At 38.7% G+C, this 15,859-nt stretch overlaps 1 protein-coding gene across 1 annotated transcript in view; it reads left to right on the top strand.

The window, feature by feature from the left end:
* LOC128654044 (ATP-binding cassette sub-family C member 5) overlaps positions 1 to 15,859 on the top strand; it is a 432,957-nt gene that overhangs the window by 209,289 nt on the left and 207,809 nt on the right. The window contains exon 17 of the mRNA XM_053707695.1: positions 8,613 to 8,797. Within this exon, the coding sequence (XP_053563670.1) occupies positions 8,613 to 8,797 (185 nt within the window). The remainder of the gene's footprint in view (positions 1 to 8,612; positions 8,798 to 15,859) is intronic.

Here is a 15,859-nt window from a genome sequence, read left to right as displayed (position 1 = left end):
ATTTTTATTCTCAAAGTGGCTCTGAACTAGAAAGTCTTTTAAATTTGGTGCTCTTTTTGGAGTCATAAGTGGGGATTCTCCTACAAATTTGCCTATTGATTTATCAATCCACAAAATGTGCCAGTGTTTATTTAAAATTGAACGGATATTCTGCCATTTATGATTGTATGTTCCTATAAATCGAATTAAGGATGATTCCGTTGTGTCATCTGCTTTTTCATGTACCTGAAAAAGCCAATCAAAGGCGGAGCATACTGTTTAAAGGCTATGGAGAGCAATCTCCAATTACACACAGCCGGAAGAAGCCCGAATGGACCCCGGGTGAAACGCGCGTAGCTGCAAAGTTTGTTTGTTTGGAGCGGTGCAGCAGCGGTGCACCGTCCAAAAAGCTGACCTCCTAACGAAAGTATACTCCAGTGCAAGTCAAGGCGTGCAGATGCACAGAAAGAGCCAAGCAAGCACGGAGTTGAAAGGAAAGGTGATATCACCGAAACCGGTTTGAAAAAAGAAAAATTGGAAACAACGAGCAGGTAGATATGAAACCATGACACGTCACTGACGGAACAACCAAGGAAGCAGGTACCTGTCTTATAATATCCCCACACGCAACACAGAACTGTCAAAGCAAGTCTAATGTGGTATTGAAAAATTGCCACTTTTTTCTGCTACTAATGATACAGTTATAATCTGCATTGGGTGCACGAAGATACAAGTTTAAAAACCTACAGTGTCAGTGTTACATAACTAATGGTGCTGTCCCTGCATTAACGTTGTTTTCCATCATTGGGACTACAAATGTGCCAACAATTAGGCATTTATAAAAATACCAATATTGGTCAATGAATGGACTAGCTCATTAATTTCCACCTAACAACCCGGGTTGTGGACTTTGAACTTTCTACATATTTAGGGGTCATGCTTATGTATTATTGTTATGCAGAAATCAATATATAAATCTTTAAAAACGCACTCTCAAATAGCATGTGTATTATTTATTCTTTAATCTTTCATTGTTTATAAGCATATATATTTTTCCAGAAATAGTTGGGTGCTAGATAAATAAGGGTCTGAGTTCTCTTGTTCATATGTATACTAATTAAATACCCTTATCTGTGCACTATACTGAGAAATGTGGTCCTATATAGGACACATGATATTTTATCTCAGTATATTAAACTGTGAAATTTACTAAACTAGTGGTGCTGGCACAAAATTACAAATTTAACTTCTGACTATTTTAGTAGTCTTTCTTTATGGTACCTTGCACACTAAGTATAAATGTAGCAATTGAAGGATTTTTTTAGAATATTTAGTATTTGAGTTTGAAGTATAACCCCTAATTGGGGTAGTTCTGCTGTGCAGAGTCTTCAATAACAACATAAATAATAATAATGGCTGAATTGAATGAAAGTGAGTGGCAATATGATGTAGATGATACTTTTTCTGTTCCCTCTAACACTGAGGGTATTGCTTCAGTTTCCTCTGAAAATCCAAGCATATATAAATCGTTCAAAGAATACAAGAAAAAATTGTTTAAAGAACAAAAACTAAAATGGGAAATATCTAGCTTAGAAAAATATGTTGAAATGAAAATGATTCCAAGAGGACTTAGGATAAGAAAGAGACCGGGGGCAAATTTAGATAATCCTTTATTGGAAAATTTCCAACTTAAATGGGATGAATATGCTTCAAAATGCTCCACAGATTGGATGAATCTGATGATAGAGGAAAATAAACTTAGACTAGAGAAAACTCAGAAAGAACTAACATTAGCGAACAATGAGATAAATGCTTGGAAAGGAAAAGATGAATATGAGAGGCTTATGGGCCTAGCAAAAGTTGAGCTACGTAAAATTCAAGATTCAATAAAATTTAGAAAGAAAAAGAAATATCAAAGAGACTGGCAAGACTATCAGGATAAAAAGGTATATGATTACACATATAGTGCCTCTAGTGGCTCTGAAACAGAAATCTCGAGTGGAGATGAAAATAAAACACAAAACTCCTACAGAGAACAGCAAAAAAGTTTTTTAGGACACAAAAACACAAATCAAGGAGAGGGGGGAGGAAACACAGATGGCAGAGGCAGGGGCAGACGCAGATACCCACTCAGACAGAGGAGGAAAAGAAACCTATAAATGTTGTTAATCTGTCAGAAAAAAATCTTTCTGACAGTCAAATAGAGGTCTTAGAAAAAGGATTAACTTTCTCACCAGTGAATAAATTAGACAAGTTTGAATTGGTTAAAGACCTCCATCTATTTGCTCGAAAAATAGTTCTAAGTAAAACTTTTGAAAACAAAACAGACAAAAAAACTTTAAATATACATGATAGGCAAAGTGTAAAAATTCTAGAGGAATTACAGGAAGAAATATCAGGTCAACCAAGTCAGACAACAGCTATAGGTTTTAGTGATTTTAAGAAAAAGTCAGAATACATGCCAGCACTATCCAGTATTCCCCTTATTCATAATTTTGTCAAATTAGTGGAAAAAGATATTGACCTTCTAAGTACAAATGAGCCCCTACCTGACAACCTAACGAAGATACAGAGAAATGCATTAAATAACTTAAAAAATGACACCAGCATAACCATCAAGCCATCAGATAAGGGCGGTAACATTGTAGTTCTAAATACCAAGGACTATGTGGATGAATGTCAAAGACAACTAAGAGATAAAAAACAATACAGTGTTTTACACTTTAACCCTACTGAAATCTACAAAGATAAATTGTTTCAAATTTTAATGAAAGCGAAAGATGAAGGCATAATAAACCAAAGAGAATTTGATTTTCTATTTGTTAAATTTCCAAAAACTGCAACATTTTACTGCATACCAAAACTCCACAAAAATAAACTGCCACCACCAGGTCGCCCCATTATATCGGGCATGGGCTCTCTAACTGAGAAAATTTCACAGTATGTGGATTTTTGCCTTAGACCTAATTTACTAAATCTCCCCTCATATATTAAAGACACACTAGATGTATTGAAAAAACTCAATGATATAAGTATATCTGCAAACACTCTATTGGTTGCAATTGATGTTGAGTCACTTTACTCAAGCATCCCCCATGATAAAGGGGTAGAGGCAATAAAATACTTTCTAATTCAAAGAGGTTCAGAATATGACAAACATACAAATTTTGTGTTGGAACTGTTATCTTTTATTTTAAAGCATAATTATTTTATGTTTGGAAACAAATGTTATCAACAAAACTTAGGAACAGCAATGGGGACTTGCTGTGCACCCACATTTGCTTGCCTCTACTTAGGAAAATGGGAATTTGATCAAATTCTTAATAGTGCTGAGATAAATGACTCCATTTCTTTATGGCTAAGATTCATCGATGACGTGTTCCTCCTATGGGAGGACACAGAGATGAAATTGATAGAATTTATGCAAAAACTAAACAATAACAATTGGAACTTAAAATTCACTTACACTTACAGTAAAAATGAGATCACATTTCTTGATTTACGCATCATCAATGACAATAATAGCCTCAAAACAGCAACATTTCGCAAAGACACTGCAGGAAACTCATTACTTTCATTTGATAGTCACCATCCTAAAAAACTGATACAAAATATACCCTATGGCCAATTTTTAAGACACAAAAGAAACTGCTCAGATATTGAACAATTTAAAATTGAAGCAGGTAATCTAAATAAAAGATTCAAAGCAAGAGGCTACACACAACAATGTCTAAAAAAAGCATTCAATAAGACTAAAAGTAAGGACAGGGATGATCTATTATATGAAAAAGCAGATGACACAACGGAATCATCCTTAATTCGATTTATAGGAACATACAATCATAAATGGCAGAATATCCGTTCAATTTTAAATAAACACTGGCACATTTTGTGGATTGATAAATCAATAGGCAAATTTGTAGGAGAATCCCCACTTATGACTCCAAAAAGAGCACCAAATTTAAAAGACTTTCTAGTTCAGAGCCACTTTGAGAATAAAAATAAAAATACAGGAAACTGGTTAACTGATAAAAAGAATGGGAATTTTAAATGCTCACACTGCTCAGTCTTCGCAAATATGTTAGTAGGAAAAAGCTTCTGTGATAAATTTGGGTCCTTTCATACAATAAAGGGACGTATAACTTGCAAAAGTGAAGGAGTAGTGTATATGGTTTGCTGCAACTGCCCCCAATATTACATAGGTAAAACCTATAGGGAGCTCAAAGAAAGGATAAAAGAACATAAAAGAGACATTAAAAATAAATGCACAAAAACCAGCAGTGTAGCACGTCACTTTGCAGAGTGCCACAATAGCGACAAGAGACAGTTAAAATTTAGAGGCCTAGAAATAGTAGACTTGAAAGGTAGAGGAGGAAATTTAGATAAAATTCTACTGTGTAAAGAAAGCAAATGGATCTATAATCTAAAAAGTCTAAAACCAGAGGGCCTAAATGAAGAGCTAAATTTTGGCTCATTTTTAGGAGACTGAAGCAATATATACAGAACCATAATACTAAGGTATTTAATCCAGCTGCCCATAAGATTTAAAGTAATTCCGTTAATAAGAAAATCTAATATAAAATGGGTGTTGTGGACTCTGCACAGTATGAACAGATATAATATTGTATATAGAAAGTGTGTGATTTTAAGAAAAAGGTTAAAGCATAACAAGATAAACATTTATAATTGTCTGACATTTCACCTGTACGGCTAAAACACACTATGTACCTGAAAAAGCCAATCAAAGGCGGAGCATACTGTTTAAAGGCTATGGAGAGCAATCTCCAATTACACACAGCCGGAAGAAGCCCGAATGGACCCCGGGTGAAACGCGCGTAGCTGCAAAGTTTGTTTGTTTGGAGCGGTGCAGCAGCGGTGCACCGTCCAAAAAGCTGACCTCCTAACGAAAGTATACTCCAGTGCAAGTCAAGGCGTGCAGATGCACAGAAAGAGCCAAGCAAGCACGGAGTTGAAAGGAAAGGTGATATCACCGAAACCGGTTTGAAAAAAGAAAAATTGGAAACAACGAGCAGGTAGATATGAAACCATGACACGTCACTGACGGAACAACCAAGGAAGCAGGTACCTGTCTTATAATATCCCCACACGCAACACAGAACTGTCAAAGCAAGTCTAATGTGGTATTGAAAAATTGCCACTTTTTTCTGCTACTAATGATACAGTTATAATCTGCATTGGGTGCACGAAGATACAAGTTTAAAAACCTACAGTGTCAGTGTTACATAACTAATGGTGCTGTCCCTGCATTAACGTTGTTTTCCATCATTGGGACTACAAATGTGCCAACAATTAGGCATTTATAAAAATACCAATATTGGTCAATGAATGGACTAGCTCATTAATTTCCACCTAACAACCCGGGTTGTGGACTTTGAACTTTCTACATATTTAGGGGTCATGCTTATGTATTATTGTTATGCAGAAATCAATATATAAATCTTTAAAAACGCACTCTCAAATAGCATGTGTATTATTTATTCTTTAATCTTTCATTGTTTATAAGCATATATATTTTTCCAGAAATAGTTGGGTGCTAGATAAATAAGGGTCTGAGTTCTCTTGTTCATATGTATACTAATTAAATACCCTTATCTGTGCACTATACTGAGAAATGTGGTCCTATATAGGACACATGATATTTTATCTCAGTATATTAAACTGTGAAATTTACTAAACTAGTGGTGCTGGCACAAAATTACATATTTATATGTGTGTACATATGTATTTATCTATTTATATGTGTATTTATGTATTTACAGACGTATATATACACATATAAATACATAAATACATGTGCATTCAAACCCTTTGCAGTCAAGTAGTGGAAAACATGTAAAATCATAATTATGCAATATTTATATTTAATAAAGTTTTTAACTCTGTATTGACAGTAAATATTTCACATTCCAATGTTATTCACATAGGGGAATATGTTCTAAGTATTTTTAAATAAATATTTATGTATCTATACTATAATTGCTTTTGTAACGCGCCTGTCGCCAGTTGCGCACGTATCCACAAAGAAATGTTGGCTGCGAGAGGCAGCCAAAAGAATGTTGGCTGCGTGTGCAGCCAAAAGAATCCACTTGGATGCAGTGAGGCTGCATCCCGGTGGAATACAAAAAATGGCAGGGCCGTGAAAGAATCTACCGCAGGTGAATACTTTCATTCTTTCACCACCCTGCCATTTTCGGAATCCACCTGGATGCAGCGTAGGCAAACGAAGCCTTAAAAAAAATGCCCGCATGAAATAAAAATAAAAACGAACCGCCCGCACAAAGTATTAAGAAGAAAAAACTAACCACCCTCACGCTCACGAAGTATAAAAAAATAAAACTAAGAACCCACACAAAGTATTAAAGAAAAACTAACCACCTACACGAAGTATTAAGAAAAAAATAAACATAACTGCCCGTACTAAGTATTAACATAAAAAACCCTAACCCTTACACCGCCCAACCCTCACAATGCCAACTAAATAAATTACAATATTAACCCCTAAACCACCAAACCTTACGCCAACTAATTATACTGTTAACCACTAAACCGACAAACTCCCACATTGCAATAAACCTCATTAACCCCTAAATCGCCAACCCACCACATTGCAATAAACCTAATTACCCCATTAACTCTTAAACCACCAACCCCCCACAAAGCAAATAACTAATTTAATTACTAAGCCCCCTAACCTAACAGCCCCTAAATTAACCCCAATTACAATTAAAATAAAACATCCTAACATTAAACTACAAAAAAATAATCTAACTATACAAAAAATAAAAAGGTCTAACATTAAGGAAAAAACAAACAAAATTATCATAAATAAAAAAATAAACCTAATCCCTATGAAAATAAACCCCTCCAAAAATAAAAACACCCCCCTAATCTAAACTAAACTACCAATAGCCCTTAAAAGGGCCTTTTGTAGGGCATTGCCCTAAGTTAAACTGCTCTTTTACGTTTAAAAAATACTAAGTCCCCCCTAAAAGTAAAAACTACCCACCCACCAAACCCCCCATTATAAAAAACCTAACACTAGAAAAACCTAAACTACCCATTGCCTCTAAAGGGGCATTTCTATGGGCATTGTCCTTAAAAGGACATTCAGTTCTTTTACTGCCCTTAAAAGGGCATTCAGCTTATTTAAAAGACCATTAAGTCCCTAATCTTAAAAATAACCCCCCCCCCAAAAAAAAGTCTAACTCCCAAATAGGTACTCACCATTCCTGAAGTCCGGCAGAGAAGGTCTTCTTCCAGACGCTCCATTATCTTCTATCTTCATCCGGAGCGAAGGCGACACTGAGCGGAGGTGCGGAGCTGGCTTCCCCGATGCAAGGTTCCTCAGCTGTAGTTCTCATCTGCGGTCCTCAGTGGCGGTCTTCAGCAGCGGCAGTCCAAAGTGGCGTGGAGCTCCTCTTCATGTGATCGTCCGCCACACACTGAAGATTAAATGCAAGGTACCCCATATTTATTGGGGTACCTAGCATTCCTATTGGCTGAAATTTTGAAATCAGCCAATAGAATGAGAGCTACTGAAATCTTATTGGCTGATTTGAACAGCCAATAGGATTTCAATATCTCTAATCCTATTGGCTGATTTCAACATTTTAACCAATAGGAATGCGAGGTACCCCAAATGTAATACGGTACCTTGCATTCAATCTTCAGTGTACGACAGACATCGGATGACGAGGAGCCTCCACGCCGCTGAGGAATGCTGCCGCCAAGGACAGCCACCGTTGAGGACTGCCGCTGAGGATCCACGCAACGGGGAAGACAGTTCTGCACCTCCACTACGTGATGCCTTTGTTCTGGATGAAGATAGAAGATGATGGAGCCGCCTAAAAGAAGACCTTCACCCTTTGGTGGGTGGGTTTTTTTACTGTTAGGGGGTAATTGGTAATTTGTTTAGCTAAAAGAGCTTTTTTTTGTAGGGCAATGCCCTACAAAAGCCCTTTTAAGGGCTATTATTAGTTGAGTATTAGATTAGTGGGTGTTCTTTATTTTGGGGAGATTTTTTATAGGGTTATTTGTTTAGGTTTAAATGTTTTATTTTGGATAGGTTTGTTTATTTTTTTTCTGTAATTTTACATTTTTTAGTTTGTGTAATTATAGCTTTTGGTTTGTAGTTTTTTCTTTAAATCGACTGCCCTCTGGGTAGGCTTATCGCGTAATGTGTATATATATATATATATATATATATATAAAACAACATAATATATACATAGAAATATTAATTTAAGAAAAATAGAACATATTTTTCAATGTAAAGAACATTGGAATGTGAAATATTAATATTTCATGTTGGATTAGCGCACTTGGTTAAACGTGATCTGGTTTGCGTGCGAGAAAGGGTGTTAGTTTTTTTCTACTTTTCACATTCCATTGAAGTCTATGCGGGAGTATGTGAATGTGATATTCGAAGTTTGGCTTTTTGCTTGCATCGTATTAGTGCTTTTGCTAAAACTTTTTACTTTCAACTTGTAAGACGCACACTGCCTGACACACTCAATAAACCTCAGTCTAATTAATTTAATGCGCGAGCAGAAGCGATAAATTGTGCTCCACTCGTAATCTAGCTCTAAATAGTTGTTTTAAACATATTACAGATGAACTTATGCAAGCAGAAGAGAAAGGAGATGGTGCCGTACCTTGGTCAATTTATGGAGTATATATTAAAGCTGCTGGTGGACCCTATCTCTTCATTGCAAATCTGGCTCTGTTTGTGTTAACAATAGGAAGTATGGCGTTTAGTAATTGGTGGCTTAGTTATTGGATAAAACAAGGAAATGGGGTAAGTAATTATTACAAACTATTCAAGTAAGCATGAGTCACATTTTCTCAATCTGTGTACATCTATAGCATCTGTTTTATTAGTAAATTAATTATATCAAGGGAGAATAAACAAAAATAGACATTTGCACCTACTGTATTTATTTTATATATTATTAAAAAAAATTACTGAACCCTAATGAAAAGAATTCTGTATAACTAGAGGGGATGAACAGATGCACAGGTGTCAGCCTACTCTGTCTATGTGATACGTTTTTCCATGTATTTTTATCACTACTAATAAATATATTTTTGTTTTAATGAACTGTCCGCACCTCTTGATTCTAAACTCTAACTAGAGGGGATGAACAGATGCACAGGAAAGTAAAGTCACCAAGACAAATGGTTTATAATTCATAATTAACAATTTGAATGCAGATTAGAAATATTTAAAATAAAAAAAAAAAACTTCTATTATCTAATTTGCTTCATTCTTTAGGTATCCTTTGTTAAAGAAATAGCAATGCACATGGGTGAGCTAATCACAATAGGCATCTATGTGCAGCCCCCAATCAGCAGCTACTGAACCTATTTAGATATGCTTTTCAACAAAATATATCAAGAGAATGAAGCACATTCGATAATAAGAGCAAATGTGTCTAAAATTGCACGCTCTTTCTAAATCATGAAAGAAAAAAATTGGGTTTCATATCCCTTTAGGTGAAAAAAGAAAATACTGAATATAGAAACAATAACCAGTATAGATGCTGATTTACATTCTATTGTTTAACCCCTTAACGACCAAGGACGTACGCCATACGTCCTCAAAAAAAATACAGTTAATGACCGAGGACGTATGGCATACGTCCTTGGTCTTGGAAAGCGTTGGAAGCGATCCTGATGCTTTACGGTGCTTTACAGTTATTGCAGTGATGCCTCGAGGCATCCTGCAATAACACCCCTTGGTCGTTGGTGGGTGGGAGCCGACGTGGGAGGCGGTTGGGCGGCCATCAATGGGCCCTATGACGTCGTGGGGGGCCGGATCGAGGGTGGGATCGCTAGGGGCATGCACAGAGGCACGCGCGCGTGCACGGGGGGCGGGGGCGGGCGCATGCACAGGGTGGAAACGGGTGGGGACGGCTACACTACAGAATTTTTTTTAAATAAAAGTGGGATAGAGTGGGGTTAGATTTATTTTAAAAAAGCATCTAAGGGATCTGGGAGAGGGTGAGGAGTTGGTATTTGGGGTGGGGAAGCTACACTGCAGAAAAAAAAAGAAAAAAGAAAAATATATTTTTTTTGTAGTTAACTGGGTACTGGACATAATACATGTGTGATGCACAGTGGAATTTAGCGGCCTTCTAATTACCAAAAAGCAACGCCAAAGCCATATATATCTGCTATTTCTGAACAAAGGGGATCCCAGAGAAGCATTTACAACCATTTGTGTCATTACTTTTTTTATAGTAAATTATAAGATATGATGAAAATAATGGTATCTTTAGAAAGTCCATTTAATGGCGAGAAAAACTGTATATAATATGTGTGGGTACAGTAAATGAATAAGAGGAAAATCACAGCTAAACACAAACACTGCAAAAATGTAAACATAGCCTTGGTCCCAAACAGACAGAAAATGGAAAAGTGCTGTGGTCATTAAGGGGTTAATAATTATCTGCATATTAGCGGTTGCAGATGAGCGCTTTCTGTGATGTCACTGTAATCACAATCAGCCATTTTCAATGTTTAACAGCATCACTTGTTTTTTATCGGTTCTGTGAAAAATGGTCCTTATACTTAGCATGTGCCTGGTCACAGTGAAAATTCTCAACACTTAACAACACATTTCAGTGGTAATTTTTCATTTGTTGAATTCAGTAGCTTATAGGACTTTTTAAATCCTCAGAGCATTTATATTACTGGAAAAAGACACAATACCGATTGACATTCAGAAATTTTATTTATCAAAAACAAGCTTAAAAGAACAGGTCAAGATTAAACTTTCATGATTCAGATAGAGCATGCAATTTTAAAAAATTTTCCAATTTACTTCCATTATTAAATAGTGCACAGTCTTTTTATTTTCACACTTTCTGAGGCACCAGCTACTGAACTTGAGCTTGAGTTCACAGCGTATACATACAGTATATGCATTTTGTGATTGGCTGATGGCTGTCACATGATACAGGGTGTAGGAAATATAAACAAATTTTGAAATTTGTAAGAAAAAAATCTACTCATTTGAAATTCAGTGTAAGTGCTATTGCATTATCTTATTATTGTGTATTTGTTGACTATATATATGTGTGTACAGTTGTATGCAAAAGTTTAGGCACCCCTGACAATTTCCATGATTTTCATTTATAAATAATTGGGTGTTTGGATCAGCAATTTCATTTTGATCTATCAAATAACTGAAGGACACAGTAATATATCAGCAGTGAAATGAGGTTTATTGGATTAACAGAAAATGTGCAATATGCATTAAAGACAGGTGCATACATTTGAGCACCCTTGTCATTTTGTTGATTTGAATACCTGTATCTACCTAGCACTGATTAATTGGAACACATCATTGGTTTGGTGAGCCCATTAAGCCTTGAACGTCATAGACAGGTGCATCCAATCATGAGAAAAGGTATTTAAGGTGGCCAATTGCAAGATGTTGTTCTCTTTGACTCTCCTCTGAAGAGTGGCAACACGGGGGCCTCAAAACAACTCTCAAATGACCTGAAAACAAAGATTGTTCAACATTATGGTTTAGGGGAAGGCTACAAAAAGCTATTGCAGAGATTTAAGCTGTCAGTGTCCACTGTGAGGAACATAGTGAGGAAATGGAAGCCAACAGGCACAGTTCTTGTTAGGGCTAGAAGTGGAAGGCCAAGTAAAATATCATAGAGGCAAAGGATGGGGAGAACGGTCAAAAACAGCCCACAGACCACCTCCAAAGACCTACAACATCATCTTGCTGCAGATGGTGTCACTGTGCATCGTTCAAGAATTCAGCGCACTTTGCACAAGGAGAAGCTGTATGGGAGAGTGATGCAGAAGAAGTCTTTTCTGCACACATGCCACAGAGTCACTTGAGGTATGCAAACGCACATTTGGACAAGCCAGATTCATTTTGGAAGAAGGTGCTGTGGACAGATGAAACAAAGATTTAGTTATTTGGTCATAAGAAGGGGCATTATGCATGGCGGCAAAAGAACACAGCGTTCCAAGACAAACACTTACTATCCACAGTAAAATTTGGTGGATTCTCCATCACACTGTGGGGCTGTGTGGCCAGTGCCGGTACTGGGAATCTTGTTAAAGTTGAGGGTCGCATGGATTCCACTCAATATCAGCAGATACTTGAGAATAATGTTGAGGAATCAGTCACAAAGTTGAAGTTACGCCGGGGCTGGATATTTCAACAAGATTGGAGATTGCCAAAATGTATCTGAGGAAGTCAATTTCCATTTGGGAGAATGTACTGTGGACGGATGAAACAAAATGACAGCTTTTTGGTAAATCCCATCATTCTACTGTTTTCAGAAAATAAATTAGGCTTTTAAATAAAATACAGTCAAACATGGTGGTGGTTCACTGATGTTTTGGGGTTGTTTTGCTGCTTCAGGCAATGGATGTCTTGACTGTGTGCATGGCATTATGAAATCTGAAGACTACCAAAGAATTCTGATGTGCAATTTATAGTCCAGTGTCAAAAAGTTGGGTCTCCATCAAAGGTCATGGGTCTTACAGCAGGACACGTCAAATAGCACCCAGAAATGGTTTAAGACTGTGACACTGCACCGCTCTAGCCATTGCAAGGGGCACGGCATCTCCTTCCCTGCTCGTTGCCAGGGGCTGTGTCGGGTCCAGATGCGTGCAGTGCTGACGTCATCACTGCACGCTCCTCTCTCTCAGATGTCGGTCTGGATTCCTGTGGCGCTAATCCTGCACCTATGTAAGTCCCTCAATAACGATCCATCACTGCCCAAGTATAGGTGTTACTTTGTGTGCTCCTGGGTGTGATAGATCATTACTTTAGTATTGCCTTAATGTGTTTGAACCCTGCCTGTCTGACTACTCTGCCTGTTATACCCCTGAATTGCTGGATTGATATACTGCTGCTGAACTCTGCCTGTCTGACTACTCTGCTTATTAACTGTTGTTCTGGATTGCCTCTTTGTTGCTGAACCCTGCCTGCCTGACCATTCTAGTGGTGTGCCCTTGGACTGTTTTACTGTTGCCAAACCCTGCCTGCCTGACCATTCTAGTGGTTTGTCCTTGGATTATTTTACTGTTGCCAAATCCTGCCTGTCTAATTATTCTAGTGATTTGCCTTAGACTGCTCTGCCGTTGCCCCTGAGGACTGTCCATCCTGTGGTGAGTGCTGCCCTCCTCATCTTACTAACTTTCTCTGCTCTGGGATATTCCCTATCATTCTGGCTCGATGCCAGGATAACAAGACTACTGGCCGAGTTCGGTCTGATAGAGGAGTATCCCACGAGCATTACATTATACTTGGGCCATGAAGCCAGATGAGGTGGCACGAGCTGTTTATCTTCAGGGACAGATGTTGTGAACCCATACCACACAGTTGCAGAATATGGATTCCAAGCTAGAGGATATAACCGCTCAACTCTCCTTACTAGTTACAGCGAGGAATACCACTCCTGTTGTTTCAGTGCCAGTCCCTACTCCTAGTACCGCAACGTCTTCCTCTGCTTCTGAAAGTATTTAACAGATACATTTGCCTGACAAGAATGAAGGTACTACTGATTGCAGGGGTTTTCTTAACCAATGCAGACTGCATTTCCTCAATGATCCTCACACGTTTCAGTCTCACAACTCAAGGGTCACCTTTATTATTTCCTTACTGAAAGACAAGGCCCTAGCCTGGGTCTCTCCCCTTTTGGAACAGAACACTCCACTCCACTCCTGCATGATGCTGATGATTTCATTACTGTATTATCTTCTGTCTTTGAGACTTCTGGCCTTACCTCTGCTGCAGAATTTTCTCTCCTAAACTTCCGCCAGGGCAATAGAACTGTGGCACAATTTACCATCGAGTTTCGCACCTTGGCACTTGAAAACACTTGGGAGGGCAGTGCTCTCAAGGCAGCCTTTAGCAGGGGTCTGCATGAACGCATCAAAGATGAACTCACTTATCTTGATATTCCTTCTTCTTTGGATGACTTTATAATGGTTTGTATCAGTCTGGACTCTCGCTTTCAGGAGAGACAAGCCAAGAGAGACAGGACAAGGAGGGTCTTTCCCTCCCGTCCTTCTGTTCATACGGTTTCGGCAGTATCCTCTACCCATTCAGCAGCTCCAGTTACCTCAGTGGAGGAACCCATGGATCTCTCCTCCTTCAAACCTTCAGAGTCTGAAAGACAGAGAAGAAGGAGATTAAGACTATGCTTTTATTGTGGGACCAACACCCTCCAACTAAAGGACTGTGACATTCGGACAGTAAAAGCCAATGCTTAGGGGATAACACAGGGGTACCTCTAAGCATGATCTCTACTAAATCCCCTCACTCCTCTCAGATCCTGGTACCTGTTACTCTTACCTTCCTTCAGAATACTGTCCACACTCAAGCCTTCATTGATTCAGGGGCAACCGGAAACTTCCTGGATCACCGTTTCATGATTCAAGCTGGTTTGCCTCTTTGCAGAAAAGACATTGTCTCAAAATAACTACTCTGGAGGGCACCCCCCTTGGTTCAGGGTTGATCCATTTTGAGTCAGCACCCCTAACCCTGAACGTGGGAGTCCTTCATACCGAACAGCTGCAGTTCAAAGTTATTCATTCCCCAGCACAGCCTGTCATCCTTGGTCTTCCTCGGCTTCAGGTACACAATCCACAGTTCGACTGGGCTGAGGGAAAACTGGCCTCCTGGGGTACCTCCTGTTTCCACTCCTGCCTTGCTAAAGTCACTCCTCCACATCCCCATAGCCAGTATACAGACTCCTCCATACCTTCCTTCAGTATATGCCGACTTTGCAGATGTATTTGAGATAAATGCAGCTGACTTGCTGCCACCCCACCGTCCTTATGACTGCAAGATCGACCTCTTTCCAGGAGCCCCACTTCTTAAAGGGAGAACTTATCCACTCTCCAAAGCTGAAACCAAATCCATGGAGGAGAACATCCAAGAGAACCTAGCTAAAGGTTTAATTCGCCCTTCATCCTCTCCTGCTGGGGCAGGCTTATTTTTTTTTTTCGTCAGTAAGAAGGATGGTGGGCTCAGACTCTGCATCGACTACAGGGCCTTAAACAACATAATTATCAAGAATCACTATCCCATTCCATTGATCATCGAACTGTATGACTCGCTCCAGAATGCTTGCTTTTTCACCAAGTTGGACTTACAAGGGGCATACAATCTGATTCGTATCTTTCCAGGCCACGAATGGAAGACCGCCTTCAACACAAGATCCGGGCATTAGGAATACCTTGTAATGCCCTTTGGGCTGTGTAACGCCCCTGCAGTCTTCCAGGCATTTGTCAACAATGTCTTCCGTGACCTCGTCAACTGAACTGTCATCGTCTATCTGGATAACTTCCATGTTTTCTCTTCCACTTTGGAGGAGCATCACAAACACGTGAGACAATTCTTTGGTAGCCAAGCTAGAAAGATGTGAGTTTGATCAACTTCAGATCCAATTCCTTGGTTATGTCATCTTGAAAGAAGGTTTGCCATGGATCCTGCTAAACTCACCACAGTTCTAGAATGGCCTCAACCTAATTCTTTAAAGGCATTACAGAAGTTCTTGTGGTTCTCCAATTATTACCGCAAGTTTATAAAGAACTTTTCACAAACAGTTGCTCCTCTCACTGAACTGACAAAACGGAACAAAGACTGTAAGCATTGGCCTCCTGAATATATAAATGCCTTATCTTGTCTGAAAAAGGCTTTCTGTTCTGCTCCTGTGCTCTGCCATCCTGATCCTGACCTACAGCCCACTTTAGAGGTTGATGCCTCCAAGATAGGGGCTGGAGAAGTTCTAACCCAAAGGGATCCTTTGACCTCCAAGTCACACCCTGTAGCCTTTTTCTCTAAATGTTTTACTCCTGCTGAGACGAATTTCAA

This window comes from Bombina bombina, chromosome 3 (assembly GCF_027579735.1).
Source record: "Bombina bombina isolate aBomBom1 chromosome 3, aBomBom1.pri, whole genome shotgun sequence".
NCBI lineage: Eukaryota > Metazoa > Chordata > Amphibia > Anura > Bombinatoridae > Bombina > Bombina bombina.
Note: the sequence above shows the minus strand (reverse complement) of the source record. Positions and strands in the feature narration are given on the sequence as shown.